The following is a 27860-nucleotide window of genomic DNA, read 5'->3' on the forward strand; positions in this document are numbered from 1 at the left end:
AACCGCTGCGGATTCTGCACAAAGAATTGACATGCTGCGGAAAATAAACCGCTGCGTTTCCGCGTGTTTTTTTCCGCAGCATGTGCACTGCGGATTTCATTTCCCATAGCTTTACATGGTACTGTAAATCCATGGGAAACCGCTGCGGATCCGTAGCAAAATCCGCAGCGTGTGCACATACCCTAAAGGTTATTATTATATATTGGGGTAATCCTTGATGTTTTTTGTGAACACAGCAGATATTTTTTGCAGTGTCCAGAAAAGTCCACTTACAATTTTTTTGGACCCAAATGAATGGGATGCAGGTTGTTGTTGATTTTGGTGTCAAATCCAAACCAAATCCATGTTTAATCTGACGTGTGAGTATGGCCTTAAGATTCAGTTCATATGGTCTTGTTAAAACTGTGTTTTTTTTCTTTTATAGCATGTTTTTTTTTTTTAAACTATTGCATACAGTGTTTATGGTGTTTGTGTTGTTTATGTGATAAAAAAGCAAGATAAAAAAAGTAACAAAAAAGTCTTATACCAAGGCAGGATTCAGTGCAGATGGTTATTATGCATGTTTCCTTGTCTTACTCCTACTTCACAGTACTGGATCGGGTTGTGACTGTGTTGTACCTTTACCTTCCTGTTTGACTATATTCTTATTGCCTTACCTGTTTCCAGCTAGGTCCTCCACTTCCACCACCTCCAGAAGACAATCTAGTGGACAATCATGAACACAAAGAGGAATTGGTGGTTGCTCTGTTTGATTTCCATCCAGTGGAGCCACATGATCTTCGTTTGGTTGCAATGGAAGAATATATGATTTTGGAAAGGAAGGACGTGCATTGGTGGAGAGCAAGAAACAAACATGGGTAAGAAAACACACAATGTGTCTGATAGAGCTGTGCTGGGTCACACAGCGCAGTACTGGTGCAGTGGTTATGTGTAGAAATGGGTGGACCCCTGGATGTTCAGGTCCGGCGGGTTCGGCCAAACAATTAGAAAAAAAAAGTTCAGGTTCGGGTACCAGGACAGTACCTGGACCCAAATCCGGACACAGACCCCATTCACGTGAATGGGGGGCCCGAACATCCAGTGTTTGCCAGCGACCTGATAGCTTGATACAATCAAGATAATGGTGGAGAAGACCCTGGTGGACCTATCTGGACTTGCACAAGATCGATCTTCCTACAGATTGTTCATCCATCAAGTTGCCATGTATCGAGATCGAGATGAGGATTGCAGACATAGTAAAGCAATAGCAGGTTGTCCGAGCTGTGTTGTCCTTCATGCTGCTGCATTAGTGACTTTAAGGCTATGTTCACACGTTGCATTTTTGCAGTACTTTTTTTTTCTGCAGGCAAAACCTGCTGTCTTAGCAGTAAAGAAGCTGCTTGCAAAAAGCAGGTTTTGTTGTGGATTTTTTTTGGTGTGGATTATATGTGTAATTGGTCAATAGTACATGATTAATACATTTGACCAAAAAGGCATAGTTGCATTTTTTGCAGCTTTTTTCACACTTTCTCATTGCTTTCTGCGGGTCACCAGATGCCCCCAAACGCTGAAAGAATTGACATGCTGCGTATTTCAGAAACGCTGCGGTTTTCCAATTCAGTCAGGAAAAAAGCTGAAGAGTGTGAATGAGATTTCTGAAATCACATAGCTTTTACTGGTGCTGTAAAAAGCAGCATTTAGTTTTCATTAAAAAAATGAAAGCAAATCCCTGTAAAAACACAAGTGAAGATAGCCTAAAGAGGACCTCTCAGCTCCTCTGTCATCTCTGTTTTACTGAAGAATTGTATTCTCCCTAATATACCAATTCTTTGGCACTTTGTCTTCTGACTCTGTGTTGTGCTACTCTTCCTACAGATGTATGAATAAATTGGCATCTGGGTGTTACCAGTTGAGGACGTGTCCCTCAACAGTCCGACATTGTCTAATCAGGTTGTGTATGAACACACCTCTCTGATAAGATGAATGGACACACCCAGTTGTCAGTGTATAAGGGTATGTGTCCACGGTCAGGTTTGCTTCAGGCTTTGGTCAGGATTTTATGCAGGTAAAATCCTGACCAAAAATGCACCTGAGGTCACTGGCAGGTCACCTGCGGTGTTCCTGCGTGTTTTGCTCATTGTAGCAACATGCTGCGTTCTGGAAAAACGCAACACGTGCGTTTTTGCGTGAAAAACGCATGCGTTTTTTAATGCACAGTGGAGACGGGATTTCATTAAATCCCCTCCACTATGCTGTAACATCTGGACGCTGCGTTTTTGACGCTGCGGCTCAACGCTGCATCAAAAACGCAGCGTTTCTTGAACGTGGACACATACCCTTAGTACGTTTCTATTGTGAATACCAGAGGAGTGGCACAATCCAGAGTTGTATTCACCTTTAATAACAATTCTGGATGCCATTTTCTACAAGTATTTACTTAAGCAGACATTTCAGTGGAGCCGGTAGGTCCTCTTTAAAGAGGTTTTTCACTATTTTAAAGCACATTCTAAATAGGGCCAGGGTAGTGGAAAAAAAACTAAATAAAAAGATAATACACGCCTACCTGTCACACCAGGTGTGCCACGCAAAGGGAAAGGTAGGGAAACAGGTAAAGGGGAGCTCTGACGATAGGTAGAGGGAGAAGATGGTGACCCCTGAACACTCACCTTATGCAGAACCCTGCACTCCCTGTTGCCCTAAACAGGTCCTTCCCTCGTGCGCCGTCGCGTGCCTAAGGCCATGTGCACACGTTCAGTATTTTTCGCGTTTTTTTCGCGTTTTTTCGCTATAAAAACGTGATAAAACCGCGAAAAAAAACGCTAACATATGCCTCCTATTATTTTCAGTGTATTCCGCATTTTTTGTGCAAATGTAGCCTTTTTTTCCGCGAAAAAATCGCATTGCGGAAAAAAAAGCAACATGTTCATTAAAATGCGGAATTGCAGGGGATTCCGCACACCTGGGAGTCCATTGATCTGCTTACTTCCCGCACGGGGCAGTGCACACCATGCGGGAAGTAAGTAGATTATGTGCGGTTGGTACCCAGGGTGGAGGAGAGGAGACTCTCCTCCACGGACTGGGCACCATATAATTGGTAAAAAAAAAAGAATTAAAATAAAAAATAGTCCTATACTCACCTTCGATGTCTTCCCGCCTCTCCACTGCACGCTGTCGCTTCGGTTCCTGTAGCTGGTGTGCGGTGAAGGACCTGCCGATGACGTCGCCGTCTTGTGATTGGTCGAGACCGGTCATGTTACCGCTCACGTGACCGCGACGTCATGGAAGGTCCTGCGCGCACACACCATCTATACGGAACGGACGCCGGTGAGGAGATCGTCTGGGTGAGTATAAGCATTTTTTTTATTTTTTTTATTATTTTTAAACATTCTATCTTTTACTATAGATGCTGCATAGGCAGCATCTATAGTAAAAAGATGGTCACACTTGTCAAACGCTATGTTTGACAAGTGTGACCAACCTGTCAGTCAGTTTTCCAAGCGATGCTACAGATCGCTTGGAAAACTTTAGCATTCTGCAAGCTAATTACGCTTGCAGAATGCTAAAAAAAACGCGAAAAAAAAATGCGGATTTCTTGCAGAAAATTTCCGGTTTTCTTCAGGAAATTTATGCAAGAAATCCGGACGTGTGCACATACCCTAAGGCTACTTTCACACTAGCGTCGTACTCTGCCCGTCGCAGTGCGTCGGGCCGACGTACCGACTTTAGCAGTGAATGCGCCGCACAACAGGGGCAGCGGATGCTGTTTTTCCACGCATCCGCTGCCCCATTGTGAGGTGAGGTGCGGGGAGGCGGGGGCGGAGTTCCGGCCGCACATGCGCGGTCGGAAATGGCGGACCGTCGGCACAAAAAAACATTACATGTAACGTTTTTTGCTGCCGGCGGTCCGCCAAAACACGACGCAACCGTCGCACGATGGTTGCAACATGTGTGCATACGTCGCAATGCGTCGCCAATGTAAATCTATGGGGAAAAAACGCATCCTGCAGACAACTTTGCAGGATGCGTTTTTTCGCCAAAACGACGCATTGCGACTTATGCAAAAAAACGCTAGTGTGAAAGTAGCCTAAGGCCTCTTTCACACTTCCGTCTTTCAGCTCCCGTCACAATCCGTTGATTTTTGAGAATTTCTCGTAGACTTGTATTTGTGACGGATTGTGACGGATGGCCGTCCGTTTCATCCGTCGTGCACTGGATCTTGCGTGAAAAAACGATCCGTCGGGCAGAGAAAACGTTCAGAGGAATGTTTTTTCTGCACATCGGAAAATCGGTCATGCGTCGCTGACTGTGAAAAGCAGGAATCCAGCGACGGGTCCCGTCTTTTCAAACTGAGCATGCGTGGAAGAATTTCCCGTCAGGGAAATTCTCTCTCGCTCGCTCTCTTTCTCTTTCTGCCTATGCAGCATCAATAGTAACAAGATATAATGTTAAAAATAACAAAAAAAATTAAAAATCGCAATATTCTCACCTACCGACGTCCCACGCAGCGTCACCGATGCTCCCGGTAGCTAGAGTTCCTAGTAATACATTGCGAAATCTCGCGAGATTTCGCAATGTATTACTAGGAACGCCAGCTGCCGGGAGCATCGCTACGCGGGACGCCGGTAGGTGAGAATACTGTGATTTTTTTAAATTTCTTTTTAACCTGGTTTGTGTTGTGTTTGCGTTTTCGCAGCGGAAAACCGCTGCGAAGACGCATACACAACAGGTGCACATAGCCTCAACGGGTCCGTCAGAAAGACGGGCCCAGTGCACACGTTTTCCACAATCTGCACAGGATCCGTCATTTTAACGTCTTGACGGATCCTGTGCAGATTTGGAAGACGGAAGTGTGAAAGAAGCCTAAGTCCTGGCTGACCTTGGGTCTTGCCCTGGACAGTGTGATGGAAAGCAGTACACTAGTCTTACTACTATTGCAAGACAATGCACAGAATGAGACAGACAGGGGAAAACACACAAACAAATGGAACTCCACCGGTATCAAAGAAACACAACAGCTTCTCCAGGAGCACCTAGAAACTCTATAGCTGGCATGGGAGGAAGCTAGGAGGGGATTTATATAATGAAAAGGGAGTAGTCCCGATAAGCCGCAGCTGACACTGGAGCCAATGGAAAGAGTTTAAACTAGGGATTATTAACCCCTTCCATTCTACAAGAAACCATAAACCTATTTAACTCATAAATGGCCTCACAGATATCAGAGAGGACCTGTGACCTGCTAACCACTGTGACCTTCTAATCCCAGACCCACTACAAGTCCCAGCAGAGTGCAGCACATTCATGACACTACCAGACTGTTGCTACTCCTCCATATTCCGCACTGTATCTCCTACCAGTCGTCTTCTTATTCCCGTGGGTACTGTCAGGTGACCACTGTAACCAATCAACAGCGCTGAGGGGCTGCAGAATTCATATTCTGTCCAAGCTGGAAGAAGAAATCACTCTTGAGATTCAGATGAAATCTGAAAGCTGCACCAGTCGGCGGTTACGTTACCCATCCCACAGAGATAGGAAAGTGGAGACACAGTAAAGAGAAGTGGCGCTGGTCAGGTCATTTTCCAACCTCTGTGGGCCCATTCAGAATGTGTTTTTAAAGTAGAGGACATCCCCTTCAATTGGACAAAAAGTACACATTCTGCCTTTGTTTGATTTTCTAGTTCTTATCACTATGAAAGTCAATGGGCATCAAATGACTCTGGCGCCATTTTATTGAAGAATTGTACTACAACATTAACATAGCAGTGTGCACATGCCAGCCATATGGATAGCGTTGACGGCGGGCGCACTGCTATGTTGATGTTGTAGTACAATTCTTCAATAAAATGGCACCGGAGTCATCGTGTGCACATTCCGCGCTAACCTTCGCCATTTTGTTGAAGACACTGTGCCTGCGAATTTGCTATAAAGTGCCGCCGCAGTGCCGTATGCGCATGCGCGGACTCCAGCCCCACACTGTGTAGGCTGCTCCCATGTGCACTCGCTCCACTCCAGAAAATAACATACCATGTCTTTATGTTAATATAGGTCACCATTGCCTTCACTTCCTCGTTGTCACATATTAAACGTGGCCATCAGCCCATGGCTTGCTTCAGTCATTCACATGATGGAAAATGTATATTTTTAAAGCAAATCTATTTACAGGAACACATGAGCGATACTGATCATTTGTGAAATGGGTTTAATGGCACAAACCACATAGCTGGGATATGACTGATCGACATTTTACCTCTACATGTTCTACAAGTCTTTATTTGCATAATTTCCAGCTGTTGTAAGAACATTTCTTCCCGTAACTGTTTTTTTTCTTTTTTCTGCTGATTCAGATACGAAGGTTATATTCCTAGCAACTATGTGACCGAAAAGAAGCAAGACAACTTAGACCAGTATCCGTAAGTATTGTTGGCAGAACATGTCTACTGGCATGGGCCCTAATCTAATAGCTCACAGCGGTCCAGGATTTTATTTTTATCAAAGCTGGCCATGTTATTAGGATACAACAAGTTTCTTATAGCTTTGTGTTCATTTTTTTCCCTCTCTCCCCTGGCTGGCTGAAACCCGGTTCCCACCTCTCCCCTTATAAAGAATGGGGAACAATTAAAGACTCATGGCCAAAAGTTGAGACTGACACAAATTTATTTTCTACAAAGTTTGCTGCTTCGGTTTTATGTTGGCAAATTACATTAACTCCAGATTGGTGTTGAAAGTGATGAGATGAATTGCAAATGTAAATCTATGTATGGGAGATTTTCCTCCAAGGCAGTAGGCTCACGTACAATTTTGCCATGAATAAAGAATGGTATCTAAATCTCCTCCACGAGCAACTTCTCCAAACCACCCAAGAGCAATTTGGTGATGAACAATGCTTTTTCCAATATGATGGAGACCTTGCCACCATGTAAAAGTGATATCGAAGAGGATTGGTAAACAAAACATTGTAGTGTTGGGTCCATGGCCAGGAAACTCCCCGAATCTCAACCCCACTGAGAACCTCTGATCAATCCTCAAAAAGTGGGTGGACAAACAAAACTACAGAGACTGTGATAAACTCCAAGCACTGATGAGACAAGAATAGGGGGTCATCAGTCAGGATTTGGCCCAGAAGCCGATATCCCACTGCAAGAGGGAATGGCAGAAGTCTAGGGGCAACAATATTAATATGGAGTCTTTGCATAAACTTGATAGATTTGTCAATAAAAGATTAAGAACTTCTGAAATGCTTATGATTGTACTAAAGTAACTATAGAAACATTCGACTAAAAGATCTAAAAACACTGAAACTTTGAAAACCAAAATTTGTGTCAGACTCAAATATTTTGCCCAAGATAATAAACAGGCCGAGTTCTGCCCATAAATAAACTTTGAATGACTATCTACTAGTTGATTGGTGATAGTTTATGGCCCCATCCACTAGGGGGCGTGCATGTCTTCAGCAGCACATTCGCTGTTTCCACTAGGTGATGTGCTGCCAAAAATGAAGGTTTTTATACAGGACAAATGATCCATTTTGCTCCTGATCATCGGTTTACAAATCATCAGCCTGTGTAAATTGGCTTTTATAGAATTAGATTTAGTGTTGTAGAGATAATGGTTGTCTTAGAGGGAAATGAAACCATTTATTGACTGAGCCGCATGGCATGGCCTGCCTCATAGCTGGGCTTTATACTGGAATATGTAAATACACTACAACTGATCAAATGATCACAAGTTCAAGTCACCTTGGGACCTAAAACATATTATTGTTTTTTTAGTTTTTATTTACAAATACACAAGTTTAAATCACCTCTCTTTTTCCATATTCAAAAATATTTTTGGTGTCCTATTTGTCTTCCTTAACCCTTAGTGACGGAGCCAATTTTTAAAAATCTGACCGCTGTCAATTTATGTGGTAATAACTCTGGAGTGCTTAACCATATCGTATTGATTTTTAGATTGCTTTTTAACGACACAGTATACTTTATGACAATGGTATATTTATATCGATATTTTCTGTGTTTATAAAAATATCAGAAATTTGACAAAAATTTTAACATTTTTTGCCATTTTTGAAATTTGAATGATTATCCCTTTAATTCAGATAGTCATACCACAGAAAAACATTAATAAATAACATTTCCCTCATGTCTGCTTTACACCAGCACCATTTGCAAAATGTTGTTTTATTTTTGAAGAATTTTAGAAGATTTAAAAATGTAGCAGTCATTTTTCATTTTTTCAAGGAAATGTACAAAACTTATTTTTTTTAGGGACCTATTAAGTTTTTAAGTGACTATTGAGGGTTTCCATTATGTAGGACCCCCAAACAGATACCATTTTAAAAACGGCACCACTTAACATATTCAAAACTGCTTTCATTTAGTTTATTAACCCTTCGGGTGCTTTTCAGGGATTAGTACAAAGTGGCATAACATGAATTAAGAAGTTTATTTTTACCACCTAAATGCTGATAATTTCTGAATCGGCTGCTAGAGTCAGCAAACTCTCAGGCTGTTATTTGGCCATGAACTGCCATGGCAAACATCAGGACCCCACGATCAAGATCTCAGGGTGCCGATGGGGTTAAAGAGGAAGCTCCCCACACTCTGTTAACCATCTCGATGCTGTAGTCATTATTGACAGCAGCATTTAAGGGGTTAAACGACTATTGTCGGTACCAACAATGATTGTGTATGATGCTGCAATTTGCCAGCTATAGTGTACAGCGGACAGCTGCTGGATTGTCACTTGTTGGGGGATGCTAGAATCTTATATCGCAGGTCAGTAAAAAGACATATTGGTGGTCACTAAGGGGTTAAAAAAAGCAATAAAAATGATCAAAACTCTGTATGTACCCCACAATACTAGCGATAAAAATGACATCTCGCCATGCAAAAAAAGAAACTCGCACAGCTCAACTGACTCAAAATATATGGTGCATGTCTCAATAACTGGGGACACAAAGCAATTTTTTTTGCACAAAATTCTGAAATGTTTTTAACCACTACATACAGTTGTGCTTAAAAGTTTACATACCCTGACAGAATTTTTGCTTTCTTGTCCTTTTTGTCAGAGAATATGAATGATAACACCAAAACATTTTCTTCACTCATGATTAGTGGTTGGGTGAAGCCATTTATTGTCAAACTACTGTGTTTTCTCATTTTAAATCATAATGACAGCCCAAAACATCCAAATGACCCTGATCAAAAGTTCACATACCCCATTCTTAATACCATATACTGCCCCCTCTAACATCAATGACAGCTTGAAGTCTTTTCTGGTAGTTGTGGATGAGGTTCTAAAATGAATGACGTCATTCAAAATTACAACTCTTCATTCCAAATAAAACAAGCTGTCATACAGCTATGAAAAAGTTATAGCTCTTGGAAGAAGAGAAGGAAAAAAGCACAAAAACGAAAAATTGCCTGGTTATGAAGGGTTGAAATAAATGAAACTAGTATAAGCATTTTTTGAATTGATTTTTACCGGTGGATGAGTAGTCATTGTTTTTGGCAAATATGGGCAATGAAATCGGTAGCACAAGGGGGCGATTCATCCAGACTGGCGCAGTGCCCACCAATCTTAATGAAGCACTCTTTGGAATACAGTCACCTGAGTTATTAAATAGTGTGCTCCACTTAATGAATTAGGTGTGTGTTTCACAGCGTGCACCGCTGCCAAAAATGTATGCCAGTTGGGCACTGGTTCCGGAGTAGGTTGTGCTACTTTAATGGCGGTACTTCTGATGAATTTGGCAGGTGGGAGTCACTTTGCCCCAGCCATGTACTGCCCATGCTATGCCCATATTGGGAACAGACCCGATTATAGGTCAGAAAAGAAACACAAAACAGAATACAAAGGGTAGTTAGAAAATTAAAACACCTTTATTAAAGACATTGGTGAAGTGGTGGCACAACTAACAGGAATGCCTACACATACAAACAGCAACAAACCATGGGGGCATACACAACAGTAATATATGCAGGGTATTGCACCAAAAGAAAATACTGATGGATGAATAATGCAGATAAATATACTAGTGTCCAAGTGGACAGAACTGACCAAAAGTTAAGGAGAGTATCATAATTCTAAAGTGCATAGAGTATGGTATATATGATATCCAGAAACCCCCTGACGAAGGACGTAGTGTGAAACGCGCGTCGAGTTACGTGCCGCGCCTACTCAGCACTCTATCGGGTAATTATGCCTTTATACCTCATACTATGGGCTCACTGACTTCTTCTATGTGCAACATCATATTATACGTGAAATACTGCTATTTCTGTATCTGCAGAACAAAAACCAATCTTGCGGATACATAAATACATGTGCTGCTCCAAAACATAGAGAGTGCCCATAGCACTCTTCAGGGGAGAAAGGGGGGCAAAACTCCCACAATACATATGTACCTATAAGCTAATCAAGAGCATAATGCCCCCAAAAATAGACATGACGTCTTTAGTAATAAACATAGTAAACTTTTATTAGTATCAATATACAAAATGTAAAACAGATAGATAAACTGTAAAATACGGGAATTGGTGAATGACCACATGGACACCCCAGTATCAAAAACCCCACACTGAAATCATGTAGAGGTGCAGACCAATACCATAGCATAGAAATATATGGGGCCAAGTAAAAGAACGTGCTAGCTTACATTCATGAACAATCAGGGGAAAGGGAGGCCAAGAGAAAGGGATGCAAAGACATTAAGTCTGAAATCAGTATCCAGACGTATGCTTGGAGCCAATTGAAACCTTGTCACAAATCCCCGTGTTAAACTATGCCCAATAAAATCTTAGTTAAACTCTTGTGAGCTGCTTGCGGTCTGCTTACCCATGTGAGGTTTGGCGCTGGGAACATCCATGAAGTAGCCCCAAAGGGGCCAATCTGGAGCATACGTCTGGATACTGATTTCAGACTTAATGTCTTTGCCTCCCTTTCTCTTGGCCTCCCTTTCCCCTGATTGTTCATGAATGTAAGCTAGCACGTTCTTTTACTTGGCCCCATATATTTCTATGCTATGGTATTGGTCTGCACCTCTACATGATTTCAGTGTGGGGTTTTTGATACTGGGGTGTCCATGTGGTCATTCACCAATTCCCGTATTTTACAGTTTATCTATCTGTTTTAAATTTTGTATATTGATACTAATAAAAGTTTACTATGTTTATTACTAAAGACGTCATGTCTATTTTTGGGGGCATTATGCTCTTGATTAGCTTATAGGTACATATTTCTGTATCTGCACCTAGACTCACATTTAAACAATTAACCCTCAGTGTACCCTTCCTTCTAAACCTTGGCATATACCTTTATTCTGTGCTTACCTCTCTAGCATATCTCTTTAAGCACTGTAGCACATTGCAATTTCTCCTACTACTAAAATACTTTCTTAATTGAAAGACACTGGCCTCTTTCTGGATATTCTATATACTCTATGCACTTTAGAATTATGATACTCTCCTTAACTTTTGGTCAGTTCTGTCCACTTGGACATAGTATATTTATCTGCATTATTCATCCATCAGTATTTTCTTTGGGTGCAATACCTTGCATATATTACTGTTGTATATGCCCCCATGGTTTGTTGCTGTTTGTATGTGTAGGCCTTCCTGTTAGTTGTGCCACCACTTCACCAATGTCTTTAATAAAGGTATTTTAATTTTCTAACTACCCTTTGTATTCTATTTTGTGTTTCTTTTCTGACCTAAGTTCGGGTCTCTTCCCACTGGTATTACTGTATCTATCCCGAATGGTCTGCCATTCCACTTTGTGCACATATATATCACTATTACCACTAATGCAATTGGTATAAAAGTATGTATTGATATATAGGTATTGCCTTGGTTCGGTATGTTTTGATATATGCCCATATTGATGAAGCTGTCCGGAACTGGCATGTAAACGCCAAAAGTTTCAATATTTGTGCACACTGTAACGCTGATGGGTGTGGACCCACTGGCCCGGACTTACCCTAGAGGGGCGTGACTAAGTGCCTACCTGGTCTTCACTACCTGGTCTTCACTAGCGCCTCTGATGGTGAGAGTAGGCTTGGGCGCAGGATAGCCACCAGGTGCCACTCCAGAGCATTGTCCAGACCTTCAGCAGCTGATCCAGGGGTCAGAGCAGGTGTGTGTGGTACCAAGGGGCGCGAGACAGAAGCATAGTCAGACGATCCAGGGTCAGGGCAGGCAGCACAAGTTCAGGATATGTAGCCGAGCTCAGGAGCGGAAAGAACAGACAGGACGAGAAAACAAGTCAGGTCAGTAACATGAGGGATAAACAACAAAACACCTTGACTGGGAACTAGATGCTAACAGCAAAGTGGAAACTAAACTCAGGTAAAGGTGTTGAGGACAGCGCAGCCTGATATAGCACCTGCTCCTTGGTGATTGGCTGGGGATTCCAAACTCTGCAGGACACAGCAGGGATAAATTCCTGCAGGATCTGGCCGCTCCCCTATAGCCATGTGGAGACATCAGGGACATGCAGCAGAGTCTGAATTGCTGTATACAGAGTCAGTGCGGCGGCCTGACATGAGGATAAGCAGAGCAGCGAATGCAGTGAGTAATACAGTGCCGGAAACGCGTGCGAGTTCCCACCATGACACAAAGCTTCCAAGAAATATTATGACTTATTAAGATGTTTATTCCCGATTTCTGGCATAATCACCTTAATGAATCGCCCCCATAGTGTTTCCATCAGCTTGCACAAGGCTGACTAATATTTTGATTTTTGCAGATGGTACAGCAAAAGTATAAACAGAAGTAAAGCAGAGCAGCTTCTTAAAATGGAAGTAAGTAATAAGAAATTGCTATGGTAATAGCGAAGCGGGTTTTCCAATTTCATCAAAGTGAACTCCATACGATGGCAGACATGTAAAATAATGAAGCCAGTTGGTACTCGCCATCCACCGATTGCTCCCCGCCTCTGTTCAGGACTTGCTGTTTTGGCTGCAGCGGTGACATAATGTTATCACTGTGCCTCACTGCTGCAGCCAATCATTGAGCTTAGCGGCTCAGCCAATGTAGACAGCACAAGCTGATGAGCTCGTGAAGTACCAGCTAGCTTTATTATTCTATATGGCACTCTTCACTGTCACTGTTCAAGTATATACCCGTAAATATCTATTATACTTATGACAATGAAATGTCATTCTTGTTGTGATATACCATAATTAAAAATCCTTTTTATACACATATTTCACTTTACTTAATTGCATTTTACAGCTTTTGTGGGTTATTATGAATAGAAATAGAGAGTATTGGAATAATAAAGATTATAAAATAATTTGCACGCTTTTTTTGTAGGCTTTGATTGCTTGCTAATCCTAATTACTGGAGGTTTAATTGCTTGTTTATAATTATTTTGAACTCATGGCATGGGAAATCATCTTTAAAGGGGTTCTCTTGGAATAGAAAAAAATAAGTAAAGGAAATGTAATTATAAATAAATACATTTAATTAGCAAATCGTTTTGTCTTGGGAGGAAGTTGCTGTAGAATTAAAATGGCCAATTCCTTCTTACACTAATGGAAATCTGTCCTAGAATGTTTGGGCCAGTGCCTGTGAGCATGTGCTGTAGGAAGCTCCTCTGCCTGCATGCGTAGCTAGATGATACTGGAGATACTAGGGATGCTGAGGTAAGAAGAGGCTGCTCACACTGCTGTCCACCCTGTCTTTCTTTTCTGATACTGGAGATACCAGGAGTGCTAAGGTAAGAAGAGACTGCTCACACTGCTGTCCACCTTGTATTTCTGATCTAATACTGAAGGTACCAGGAGTACTGAGGTAAGAAGAGGTTGCTAATTCTGCTGTCCACCCTGTCTTTCTGGTATAATACTGGAGATACCAAGAGTGCTGAGGTAAGAAAAGGCTGCTCGCACTGCTGTCCACCATGTCTTTCTGGTCTAACTGTAGAGATACCTGGAGAGCTGTGGTAAGAAAAGGCTCCTCACACAGCTGTCCACCCTGTGTTTCTGATCTAATACTGAAGGTACCAGGAGTGCTGAGGTAAGAAGAGGCTGCTAATATTGCTGTCCACCCTGTCTTTCTGGTATAATGCAGGAGATACCAGGAGTGCTGAAGTAAGAAAAGGCTGCTCCCACTGCTGTCCACCCTGTGTTTCTAATCTAATACTGGAGATATCTGGGGTGCTAAGAAGAGGCTGCTCACACTGCTGTCCATCCTGTCTATCTAATCTAATACTGGAGCTATCCGGTGTACTCAGGACAGAAGAGGCCACTCACACTGCTGTCCACCATGTATTTCTGAATTACATAACCTATACTATGTAATCTCCAGGTCACGGCTGTGGAGTTTCCTACTGCACATTCTCACTGGCTCCTGACCTGACATGCCAGGGAAGGTTTCTTTCAGTCTAACAAAGTGGCGGCCATTTAAATGTTTATAGCAATTACCTCCCTAGACAAAACCATTGTGATTTGCTAATTAAAATAATTTAAGAATTTATTTATAAATGACATTTATGCACTGACTTGAGACTTAATGACGAGCTTTTGGTTATAAATAAGTAGCAATCTGAGCCACAGGCAAGACAAGGCATATGTTTTTACTTTAAGGAAATGCTCTTAAATACTCAAAGTAACAAACAGCAGGTACTCGCTCTCCCTGGGTCCAGCGCTGTCTACTCATCTCTGCTCGGATATTGGGGTTTTGACTGCAGGGGTGATGTCACATTGACAACTCTTGTAACCACTGCAGCCAGTCACTGAGCTTAGTGGCTGTGCAAATGTAGATGTTATTGTTATTTTGGGTATGTAAGAGCATTTAAGGTCCACTTTCCTTAAAGTGAAAAACCCCTTTTACAGTTATTTCTTTAAATTGGCCATTTTTTTTCCCAAAAGAGGTTTATTTTCTCCATCTCATTTACTCTAGTAAATGAAATATGGGTCCAGAATGTCCTTATTCTCAATATATATTAAAATTCTTTCCTGTTAATTTCTAAATATTACTATTGCAACAGTATATGAAGGCAACTTTTGAAAAGGCAGTGAAAGGGGATGGGGAACCCTCAGATACTGCATAACATACAAACGTTTTAGACAGGTGTGTACAAAATGCTATTAAGTAAGAATGCTTTAAAAAATTAGAAGTGTTGATTATCATTTTTTTTAATCAATTAATAAAACGTATTTATCGGACTGTAAGACGCACTGGACCATAAGACGCACCTAGGTTTTAGAGGTGGAAAATAGAAAAAAATTAAAGCAAAAAATGCAGTTAATTCTCTGCTAATATCCACCATCCTTGTATACAGTGGGTACAGAAAGTATTCAGACCCCTTTAAATTTTTCACTTTTTGTTTCTTTGCAGCCATTGGGTAAATTCAAAAAAGTTCATTTTTTTCACATTAATGTACACTCTGCACCCCATCTTGACTGAAAAAAACAGAAATGTAAAGATTTTTTGCAAATTAAATAAAAAAGAAAAACTGATCTATCACATTGCCATAAATATTCAGACCCTTTGTTCAGACACTCATATTTAAGTCACATACTGTCCATTTCCTTGTGATCCTCCTTGAGATGGTTCTACTCCTTCATTGGAGTCCAGCTGTGTTTAATTAAACTGATAGGACTTGATTTGGAAAGGCGCACACCTGTCTATATAAGACCTCACAGCTCACAGTGCATGTCAGACCAAATGAGAATCATGAGGTCAAAGGAACTGGCCAAGGAGCTCAGAGACAGAATTGTGGCAAGGCACAAATCTGGCCAAGGTTACAACAGAATTTCTGCAAATGTATAAAAGGAAGAAAAAAGAAGGTACAAAAATAGTGCACTCAACCGGTAGCAATACAGAAAATAGCTTTATTGATAACAAAAGAAAGTGCACATACATAATAAGGACATTTTAATTGTTGTTATTATGTATGTGCACTTTCTTTTGTTATCAATCAAGCTATTTTCTGTATTGCTACCGGTTGAGTGCACTATTTTTGTACCTTCTTTTTTCTTCCTTTTATACATTTTCTGCTTTTGGGTACAACTGTAGCACCCTGGTGATATTACATATATTTAATTTAGCGTTGCCCACTGTCTTTCTTTTCTGCACAAAAGAATTTCTGCAGTACTCAAGGTTCCTAAGAGCACAGTGGCCTCCATAATCCTTAAATGGAAGAAATTTGGGATCACCAGAAGCCTTCCTAGACCTGGCCGTCCAGCCAAACTGAGCAATCGTGGGAGAAGAGCTTTGGTGAGAGAGGTAAAGAAGAACCCCAAGATCACTGTGGCTGAGCTCCAGAGATGCATTAGGGAGATGGGAGAAAGTTCCACAAAGTCAACTATCACTGCAGACCTCCACCAGTCAGGCCTTTATGGCAGAGTGACCCAACGGAAGCCTCTCCTCAGTGCAAGACATATGAAAGCCCACATAGAGTTTGCTAAAAAACACATGAAGGGCTCCCAGACTATGAGAAATAAGATTCTCTGGTCTGATGAGATGAAGATAGACTTTTTGGTGATAATTCTAAGTAGTATATGTGGAGAAAAGCAGGCACTGCTCATCAGCTGCCCAATACAACCCCAACAGTGAAACATAGTGGTGGCAGCATTATGCTATGGGGGTGTTTTTCAGCTGCAGGGACAGGATGACTGGTTGTCATTGAAGGAAACATGAATGCGGCCAAGTACAGAGATATCTTGGATGAAAACCTCTTCCAGAGTGCTCTGGACCTCATAATTGGCTGAAGGTTCACCTTCCAATAAGACAATGGCACTAAGCTCCCAGCTAAAATAACAAAGGAGTGGCTTCAGAACAACTCTGTGACCATTCTTGACTGGCCCAGCCAGAGCCCTGACCTAAACCCAATTGAGCATCTCTGGAGAAACCTGAAAATGGCTGTCCACCAATGTTCACCATCCAACCTGATGGAACTGGAGAGGATCTGCAAGGAAGAACGGCAGAGGATCCCCAAATCCAGGTGTGAAAAACTTGTTGCATCATTCCCAAGAAGATTCATGGCTGTACTAGCTCAAAAGGTGCTTCTACTCAATACTGAGCAAAGGGTCTGAATACTTATGACTAGGTTGAGCGACTTTTGCTTTTTTAGGATCGAGTTGGGTTTTGTGAAACCCGACCTTCTCAAAAGTCGTATCGTGTGAAATCGGCCGATTCTACTGTAAAGTCGGGTTCCGGTCCCGGAACACGAAACCCAATACAACTCAATGTGCATCTCTCTCTCTCTCTCTCTCTCTCTCTCTCTCTCTCTCTCTCTCTCTCTCTCTCTCTCGATTAATGGCTTGGGGAGCAGTGAATATTGATTTCTCTTTAACAGCAGGCACAGGGGTTAGCCACAGCAGCCGGCTCCTGCCTCCTATGACTCTTCGCCGCCGCCGCTGTCGCTCCCTCCCATCCACAGCAAGTGCATCCGGACTGTAAGACGCACCCTTATTTTCCTCCAAATTTTTGGAGGATAAAAGTGCAACTTCTAGTCTGGAAAATATGGTAATTTAAAGTAAAAGCGCAAAATCTAAATCAAATCAATATTTAGTGAGATAACCCTTAGTCATCAAAACAGCATTAATTCTTCTAGGTAACCTTGTACACCGGTTTTGAAGGAACTTGGCAGGAAGGTTGTTCCACACATCTGGGAGAACTAACCGCAGATATTTTGTAGATGTAGACTTGCGCAGTCCTATCTATTCATGTAATCCCATGCAGACTTGATCATGTTTACCTCCGGGCTTTGTGGGGGCCATATCCATCACTTCCAGGACTCCTTGATTTTATTTACGCTGAAGATCATTCTTACTGACAATGGCTGTATGTTTGGGCTCATTGTCCTGCTGCAGAACAATTTTTGCATGATGATGCAGAATTTCATGATGGATAAGTATCTTTCTCTATTTTTCAACATTGAGGACACCATTATCTTGAGAAAATTTCTTACCCCATTTGCTGAAATGCAGCCCCGAATTTGCAAAGAGACTCCACCATGCTACACTGTTGCCTGCAGACGCTCCTTATTGTACTGCTGTCCATCACTACTATGACGAACTGCCTTCTGTTATAGTCAAGTGCTTAAAATTTTGACTCATTAGTCCAGAGCCCCTGCTGCCATTTATCTGCGTCCGGTTCCTATGATTTTCTGTGTAGCTGACTCACTTGGCTCTTGTTTACATGTATAATGTTTGGCTGCAATTTTTCCATCAAGACCACTTCTTGCCAGACTTCTCCGAACAATAGATCAGTGTAACTGGGTCTTACTGGTTGCTGCCAGTTCTGAGCTGATGGCACTTCTGGACATCTTCTAATTTTCGAGGAAAGTAAGCATGTAAGTCATTCATCTCCTCTTTGGCTGATCACTGCGTTTACTGACCTCAAAAAGGTGAAGGATGGTCGCATCAAATATTTATTTGATTTGGATTTCTCTTTTGCTGAATTCGCTTTGCATTTTCTTAATTGATAAAAATAAACTATTGACACTTCTATTTTTGATAGCATTCTGCAGCATTTTGTCCACATCTGTCTAAAACTCACACATTATATATCAACTCACATTATATATCAACTATCGCTTGCCGATAGTTCCTACTGCACATACTCTGATACCGTCGGCACTATTATGCTGCAAGTAATTTTTTTTTTTAAAGACCACAATATTAACTGTGCAGGTTCACCATTTAAAATAGGAGGCAGGTCACAGAAGGTTCAGTGACCTGTCATTTAAAGGGAATCTGTCACTCCCTGGGACGTATATGACCTATTAATATGGGCATACAGGTAATAGAAATGTTAAACTAGTCTTACCTGTATGCCTCATATTAGCGGTCTTGTTGTTGGGAAATGTTATATTCTTTTCTTGTACTGATTTCTTCCAGGCTCCGGGGCATGCGGTGTTTGGAAGAAATCCCTGTCTCCTTTTTTCATTATAATACTTCCCCCCTCCCATATACGTCAATTCTAGCGCTGAAATCCCGTGCCTGCACCCTACACTCCCTCCACAATACGTACCTTTTCCTCCCTTCTATGAGCAGTGCATTCAGGAAACTTCTGCGCAGGCGACTTCCGCTCCAGTGACCTCCGGTGTGCTCGTCGATAAGGTGCTCTCCCCACTTCCTTCCTGCATAGTTATCGCTATATACAAATGGGTCCTAGCGATGGCTGTGCAGGGAGGAAGTGGGGAGAGCACTTTATCGTTGCGCATGCAGGAGGTCACCGTGATGCTTCAGCACAGAAGATCCCTGAATGCAGTGCCCATAGAAGGGAAGAAAAGGTACGTATTGTGGTGGGAGTGCAGCGCACAGGATTCTGTCACCAGGACTGGCGTGCAGGGGAAGAAGGTAGTATTATTATGAAGAGAGGAGGTAGGGATTTCTTCCTTGTATCGCATGCCGCAGAGCCTGGAAAACATCATTAGCATAAGAAAAGAATATAAGATTTCTCAACAATAAGACCATTAATATGACTCATACAGGTAGGACTAGTGTAACATTTCTATTACCTGTATTACCTTGTTGTGGTGAATAGGAGTTTGTTGTTTCTACAGGAGATTTGTCTTCCTGTGCTGAGAGCTAAAACTAAGTGGCTGGAGTGGAGTTGTTGTAGTAGTGACCTTTAGCTTGCTATAGTGTGTGTGTTTATCTCCTGGTCCTTAGTCCCTTTTGGTTGGTACATTCCTATACTTCCCTATATACCTCTTTACTTTTCGTGAGTGTTTGTATGTTTGTTGCTTACTGTTATCCCTGTTTTGTCTTTGTGTCTTGTTTGCCTTATATTTCTGTCCCAAGCCCCATGGGGTGAGGGAGGGGATAGATCAGGGGATAACTGGAGCACAGAACAGTCAAAGCCTCAGGCTTCTCTACCTTCAGGGGTACCCCCGGGACAGAGATGGTTAGGGTCCCAGTTTCAGGGACAGTTTGAGGCCCACTTTCCTTACCGAAGACAGTCATAGCGTGACACTTGAATAGTATTAATATTTGAAATTGTCGTCAAGTCCTCCTTGGGTCCTGCAGCGGCCGTCCTCAGCTGGCGCTCATCACTGGAAGGCCCCCTGCCATGCACGTCCTCACCAGTGCGTGGATTCCCACCAACGCAAGGAATCAGGCCGCGCCTCATCTCAGAAGCGCTGCCCGCCAACATCCTCACCCATTCTTGCCTGACAAGGTCCTCTGCTGTTCGTCCTCCAAGGCCCCCATGACAGGAATGTCACTAGGTACGCCTGCCACCATGATCCCCGCAGCTGAAGAACTAGTAGGAGCGGGCGAAACTTCCGGTACAGGCTGTGGCCTGCTCGCACCCACAACCGCAGGCCGGCTGGAAGGATTCCTTTGGGGCTGAGAGCACCGGACCACAGCAGATTGCTTGCACTCACCGCCCTCAGGGTCCCTGGAGGGGGTCCTAAGCTGTCGTCTGCAGCAACGGGTCACTTCAGGGCTTAAACCTTTAAACCTTTGATAAGTTTTCCTGCAATACACTATATCTTCTACATTCTCCTTTTCTCTTTCAATATAATTGTTCCTTTAATAATAAAAAAGTGCATATTGCGCCAGAACCTTTTTTCTGGGACAAACTGTGACACTGGGATTTACCCTATATGATTATTATGATAGCCAAGAGAGCAATGTAAGTATAATGATCATCTGCAATAGATACAGACACCACAACTAAAGCAGGGGTGCACAACCTGCGGGCAGGGGGCCAAATGCGGCCAGCGGTCCCGTAGTGTGCGGCCTTCAAAAATCTGCATAGTGTCTAGTCACATGGATTTTCCATGTCATGGAGAAAACCAGTGCTACGTAGCAGCATAGAGATGGGAAATTATGAATGTTGTCCTGTGTGGTCATGTCTTGGTGGGTGGCCGGCCACATTTTGTCAAAATGTCCAGAGTCCTATAGCACAGAAAGGAGTAGATGAGGTGAAGAAGTGGATTTTCCCAAGTGCTGTTATATTCATTGTAGTTTGTGACTAGGGAAACAAACGAATGTTTCAGCATCTGGAATATGCAACAATGTGCAGAGCTGAAAAAATGGTTTCTTTTCTGGACTGTTAACCCATCAGAAGGGTAACCTGTTCCTGCCTGATTGGTGGGAGCCCTATAAATGGAGACAACACCTATACCATATTTATGGCACATTCTTTAAATATGTACCAAAAGTCTCAAAAGGTAATACTTTGGTATTATTGCAGCCCATGGGGTTGGATCGATCTGACAATGTGGCCCTCAGACCCCAAATGGTTGTGTACCCCTGTACTAAACTGATGTCAAGTAATATTCAGCACTGAAAAAACTGCAATTATTGTGTTAATCTAAAATGAGCCTATTTCCCCTGGTAACTACACTGCTCAAAAAAATAAAGGGAACACTTAAACAACAGAATATAAGTCCAAGTAAATCAATCTTCTGTGAAATCAAACTGTCCACTTAGGAAGCAACACTGTTTGACAATCAATTTCACATGCTGTTGTGCAAATGGAACAGACAACAGATGGAAATTATTAGCAATTATCAAGACACCCTCAATAAAAGAGTGGTTCTGCAGGTGGGGACCACAGACCACATCTCAGTACCAATGCTTTCTGGCTGATGTTTTGGTCACTTTTGAATGTTGGTTGTGCTTTCACACTCGTGTTAGCATGAGACGGACTTTACAACCCACACAAGTGGCTCAGGTAGTGCAGCTCATCCAGGATGGCACATCAATGCAAGCTGTGGCAAGAAGGTTTGCTGTGTCTGTCAGCGTAGTGTCCTGAGGCTGGAGGTGCTACCAGGAGACAGGCCAGTACACCAGGAGACGTGTAGGGGCCGTAGAAGGGCAACAACCCAGCAGCAGGACCGCTACCTCAGCCTTTACGCAAGGATGAACAGGAGGAGGACTGCCAGAGCCCTGCAAAATTACCTCCAGCAGGCCACAAATGTGCATGTGTTTGCACAAACGGTTAGAAACCGACTCCATGAGGATGGTTTGAGTATCCGACCTCCACAGATGGGGGTTGTGCTTACAGCCCAACACCGTGCAGGACACTTGGCATTTGCCACAGAACACCAGGATTGGCAAATTCACCACTAGGCCCTATGCTCTTCACAGATGAAAGCAGGTTCACACTGAGCACATGTGACAGACGTGGGTCAGTAATGGCAGAGGTGTCAAACTGCATTCCTCGAGGGCCGCCAACAGGTCATGTTTTCAGGATTTCCTTAGCATTCCACAAGGTGCTGGAATCATTCTGTGCAGGTGATTAAATTATCACCTGTGCAATACAAAGAAATCCTGAAAACATGACCTGTTGGCGGCCCTCGAGAAATGCAGTTTGACACCACTGAGTAATGGTGTGGGGTGGCATTTCTTTGGAGGGAGGCACAGCCCTCCATTGCTCGCCAGAGGTAGCCTGACTGCCATTAGGTACCAAGATGAGATCCTCAGACCCCTTTTGAGACCATATGCTGGTGCTATTGGCCCTGGGTTCCTCCTAATGCAGGACAATGCCAGACCTCATGTGGCTGGAGTGTGTCAGCAGTTCCTGCAAGATGAAGGCCTTGAAGCTATGGACTGGCCCGCCCATTCCCCAGACCTGAATCTGATTGAGCACATCTGGGACATCATGTCTCGCCCCATCCTCCAACGTCACGGTGCACCACAGACTGTTCCGGAGTTGGCGGATGCTTTAGTCCAGGTCTGGGAGGAGATCCCTCAAGAGACCATCTGCCGCCTCATTAGGAGCATGCCCAGGTGTTTTACAGTAGGGAGGTCATACACGCACGTGGAGGCCACACACAATGCTGAGCATCTTTTCCTTGTCATGAGGCATTTCCACTGAAGTTGGATCAGCCAGTATTTTGATTTTCCACTTTGATTTTGAATATCATTCCAACTCCAGACCTCCATGGGATATTAATTTTGATTTACATTGATAATTGTTATGTTTTATTGTTCTGAACACATTTCACTATGCAATGAATAAAAATTTGCAACTGGAATATTTCATTCAGAGATATCTAGGATGTGGTATTTTAGTGTTCTCTTTATTTTTTTGAGCAGTGTATGAACATTGCACTTTATTGCACAGTGCCACTGATTTACTTCTTTTATATCTTTTGATATCTCATTATACATACATTATCTGTATTCATGTTTTGCATGTTGCATTATTGAATAATACTTGACAACACTTAGCGGTACTATCTATATTTATATTTTTTTTTACATTTTTTTAGCTATGTATTATATGTACATGGCTCTAATACCGGTCACGTATCCAGGTAGCAGATTTTGACCTAGGAAATACATTTCGGCACTATTAAATGTTTCTTGAAAGGTAGATGTATAATTTTAATGTGTTGTGAGTCGTGCCCAATATGGTACACAACCCTATGTAACTGAACCAAGTCAGAAAATGTATGAAGTCTATTATATTTAGGCACAAAAAGAAGGCATAGTACAATTGTGGTTGGCATAATTTTACAGTATACTTGTAGACATAGATGGTCTCTGGAGGAATCCTTAGCAATCTCTTTTACCTGGAACAACCAGGAATAAAAGGTATAGTAGAAAAAATAATAATGGCTCCTATCTAGGCTGGTCCTGTTTGCATCCGCTGGGCTTCTCTGAGCGGGTTAATGTTTATTGAAAGATCTATATTTAACATGTTTTAACCTCTGGACTGAGATCTTTGAAGGGATGATCACCCTGTTGTGTTTTCCAGGATAAAGAAGGTGGTTTCATTGTTAGAAATTCCAGTCAAGCTGGCCTTTATACCGTGTCACTATACACAAAATATGGAGGGTACGTAAAATACATCTTGTACATTTTTCAAGCAATTGTCCATTGTTGGTCATGTCTTGTAATGTCACAGTCCAATCAGTGTCATAAAGGATTTGGTGCATCCATCCTAGAAGATTCATGGCACATAAAGTTGGTTGCATTTATAATATTCAGATATACAGATTAAACCATATCATGATTATATCAAATAACATTAGTAAAGAAAAAAGCATAAGAAAAATAAACCTCTGCATTATACAACTTCTCTTCTTAGGGACGGTACCTCATCTATTCGTCATTATCACATTAAGGAGACAGGGGCGTTCCCCAAGCAGTATTACCTGGCAGAGAAGCACGTGTTCAGCTCTATTCCAGAAATGATTGAGTATCACAAGCACAATGCAGCAGGTAAACAACCAAAAGTCAGTGTGAGAATAAAGCTGGAACTACTCTCCCAACCACAGTCATCCACACTATGACTGCTGAGACGGGTGGTGCACAACTTATGATATCCTGGTGGTGCCCAGCTTCTGATATCACGGTGGTGCCAAACTTCTATATCCCGTTGATGCCCAATTTCTGATATACTGGTGGTGCCCAACTTCTGATATCCCGGTGGTGCCCAACTTCTGATATCCCAGTGGTGCCAAATTCCTGATATCCCAGTGGTGCGCAACTTCTGATATCCTGGTGGTGCCAAACTTCTGATATCCCGGTGGTGCCAAACTTCTGATATCCCGGTGGTGCCCAACTTCTGATATCCCAGTGGTGCGCAACTTCTGATATCCCAGTGGTGCCAAACTTCTGATATCCCGGTGGTGCCCAACTTCTGATATCCCAGTGGTGCCAAACTCCTGATATCCCAGTGGTGCGCAACTTCTGATATCCTGGTGGTGCCCAACCTTTGATATCCCGGTGGTGCCCAACTTCTGTTATCCCGATGGTGCCCAACTTCTGATATCCTGATGGTGCACAGCTTCTGATTTCCCGATGGTGCCCAACTTCTGATGTCCCGGTTGTGTACAACTTCTGATATCCCGATGGTGCTCAACTTCTGATATCCCGGTGGTGCACAGCTTCTGATATCCCAGTGGTGCTCCACTTCTGATATCCCAGTGGTACCCACTGCCAAGAGATGGTACTCGGTAGATATTCATAAAACATATTGCTGTCCTTATTCATTTCTTCATTGCAAGACTTGACACAGGGAACAAGCACTCATAGGCTGGCCTTGTTATATCCTGCAATAAAGCACTATAATAAGTCTTATCATAAGTTTAAATTGTGAAAATCACCAATGTTTAGCCTTACAAGAAATGAAGAGTGTAGGGAACAGTCTTTAGGATGGACTTTCTCACTATTTTCTGTTGTCATCAGGTCTAGTTACCAGATTACGTCACCATGTTTTGCAAAAAGATAAGATAGCACCCACGACAGCTGGTTTCAGCTATGGTAGGTAATGTTAAAATTAATATATCTGAATAGGTAGCTATTCTGTTTTAGGTTGTTTTTTGTTTGTTTTTAGATGTTTGGGAGCTGCATCTGTCTGGACATAATGAGGCACATTTATAAAAGGTTGGATTGGACAAATTTCTGATTTATATGGGGGCTCCCGAATTTCCCCCATTATATGATGTTGGGGGAGATAATGATCAAGAATAGTGATGAGTGAATATGCTCGTTACTTGAGTTTCTCCGAGCCTGCTCGTATGGTCTCCGAGTATTTCGGCATGCTCGGAGATTTAGTTTATGCCCACGCAGCTAGATGATTTGCAGCTGCTAGACAGCTTGAATACATGTGGGGATTGCCTGTTTGTTAGGAAATTCCCACATGTATTCAAGCTGTCTAGCCGGTGCATATCATGCAGCAGCATCGACATAAACTAAAACTTCGAGCACGCCGAAATACTCGGACACCACCAGAGCATGCTCGGAGTAACGAGCATACTCGCTCATCACTAATCAAGAAGTCTAAACTTAAACACACAACCCTTTCTACAGATAAATTAGCTGCAGACAGATAAGTGTTGAAGTGGCTTACTCTACTTTCCCATTAGAGAATACATGAAGACTTGGCTGCCCTGATATTTCATTGTGCAGGGTGATCAGGAGAAAAAGCTGTCATCCAAGCGGCAATGTGATGTCTTTACAAAGGATTCTTCGGATATCTCATTAGCATTGCTACTGCCTGCAGACTATAAAGTTTGGGCTACAGAGACTTTGATTGTGACACAGCATGCAGCCAAAGTTTGCTAGGTGTCCCTGCTTAATTGCCGCCCAATAAAAGTGAATAGGGTCACATTATGACCATGACAGTACTGCAACCGCAAGAAGCAAGTTACAAGAAATCTGACATGGTTGGACCTTTGGACCTTTTTTGACTTGCTGGTCATGATCATGATGCCCTCGAAGCCGCAATACAAGCCATTCACTTGTATTGCGCTGTGATGTAGCAAATCCCGGCCACACGGCGAGTGTCGTTACCAAAGTCCCTGTGTATCTGCAGCCTAAGTTCTACAGTCAAGATGACAGCCAAGATCAGAAATGTTTTCTTTGATTTTCCTGCATGCCACTGATATCTTGCTTTTTTAACCCTGCTATTCTCCTGGTTACCACTATACACTTGTTATCTTCCGGTCATTTTTGACCGGACCTAATAAAGTCTTGATTTTTAGCTAATTTAAGTGTTTTAATTGAATAATTTTTGCAGTATTATATTGTATGTGAACCTGGTTGTTTATAAACAAATGAAAAATGGAAAGAAAAACTTACTTTTTATTTTTTTTTGTGTCAAAACATTTAACATGCCTTTATTGGAATATTTATGCATATTGCATATTTGCACATACAAAAATAATTATTCATCCAACTGTAAACTATAACTAATAACAATAAACTAAATGTAATTATATTTTCCAACAAAAAAAAACAAAAAAAATTAACAGTTCAGTTTTTTGTATGTAAAATGATAAGTCACAAGGTGCAAAATTTACTGTTTGCAATTGTCACAGGTATAGTTGACATGTCTTTTGCATAAATATTTTTCACATCTGTAACATATCACATTTGATTTGTGATTGCTTGATGTTGGACAGAAGTCGCATCGTTTCCGTTTTAGGCTGGTTGCGTTGCTGGTGGCGTCTGTGGGTATTGTAGCAGTGCTGGTGTAAGCTGTTGGTTCACTTTCTTTATCTTGCTGTTGGATCCTGTGGACAATGGCTGCCGCTCCATCAGCTCTAGGTGTTACCTTTCGTTCTTCAATATATGGGCTAACCGGTGATTTTCCCAACTCCTCTATAAAAAGTCTTCTCTTATATAGTTTATTTTTGTTCCAATTTGGGTCTATTTCCTTCCATAGCACGAATGCATTGTATGCTGACACATCAAGCATATTGTAAAAAATCACCATTGGCCAGTAAAGCAAACACACTTTTCAGACAGAATTTATTAGTACTCTTTCAGGTCAGCATTTCACAGAAATTAGATCAGGGAACACAAGTAAAAAAAGAGAATATGTTCATTTACAATATGAAATGTTGAGAACTGAATTGAACTATTTTACAGGAACAGCAGGGTAAAAATATTTGGCACATACCGTATTTTTCGGACTATAAGACGCACCGGACCATAAGGCGCACCCAGGTTTTAGAGGTGGAAAATAGGGAAAAAAAATATTTGAAGCAAAAAAATGTGGTAATATATTTAATAACATAAATAACATACTATTATATGTGGTGTTATTATATATAATAGTATGTTATGTTGGAAGCTGCAGGACCAGTGTGCTGTCTGTGAAGTACTATATGAAGATGCTGGAGGGTGAGTATAAGAATGGGGGCACAGGCATAGCTCCCAACCGTCCCTCATTGTGCGGGATTGTCCCGGTTTTCAGCCTCTGCCCCGCACTCCCGCATGGGACGCTCTAATCCCGCGGCGCAGTCAGCAGGACCAACACGCCCCCTTGTATAGTTAAGCTATGCCCCGGGCCCTTACCCTTTTGTATGGCTGCCTGCTTTCTGAGCACAGGACCTGTGATGAGGTCACAGGAGGGGAGGAGTCAGGGGTCACATGATCGGCAGATCGGGACCTCCGTGGATTGCAGGACTTGCTGCCACCTTGCCACATGGTCTTGCAGGAGGTAAGTAATGCCTTGTAT

General features: G+C 42.3%; 1 protein-coding gene across 3 annotated transcripts in view; it reads left to right on the top strand.

The window, feature by feature from the left end:
- The window catches only part of TEC (tec protein tyrosine kinase), a 126993-nt gene that overhangs the window by 62658 nt on the left and 36475 nt on the right, over window positions 1-27860 (top strand). For all 3 annotated transcript variants that reach the window (XM_077279807.1, XM_077279808.1, XM_077279809.1), the window contains 6 exons: window positions 667-857; window positions 6321-6386; window positions 12721-12775; window positions 23646-23725; window positions 23979-24112; window positions 25082-25156. In XM_077279807.1, the coding sequence (XP_077135922.1) occupies window positions 667-857; window positions 6321-6386; window positions 12721-12775; window positions 23646-23725; window positions 23979-24112; window positions 25082-25156 (601 nt within the window). The remainder of the gene's footprint in view (window positions 1-666; window positions 858-6320; window positions 6387-12720; window positions 12776-23645; window positions 23726-23978; window positions 24113-25081; window positions 25157-27860) is intronic.

The sequence above is a fragment of the Ranitomeya variabilis genome, chromosome 1, assembly GCF_051348905.1.
Source record: "Ranitomeya variabilis isolate aRanVar5 chromosome 1, aRanVar5.hap1, whole genome shotgun sequence".
NCBI classification, from domain to species: domain Eukaryota; kingdom Metazoa; phylum Chordata; class Amphibia; order Anura; family Dendrobatidae; genus Ranitomeya; species Ranitomeya variabilis.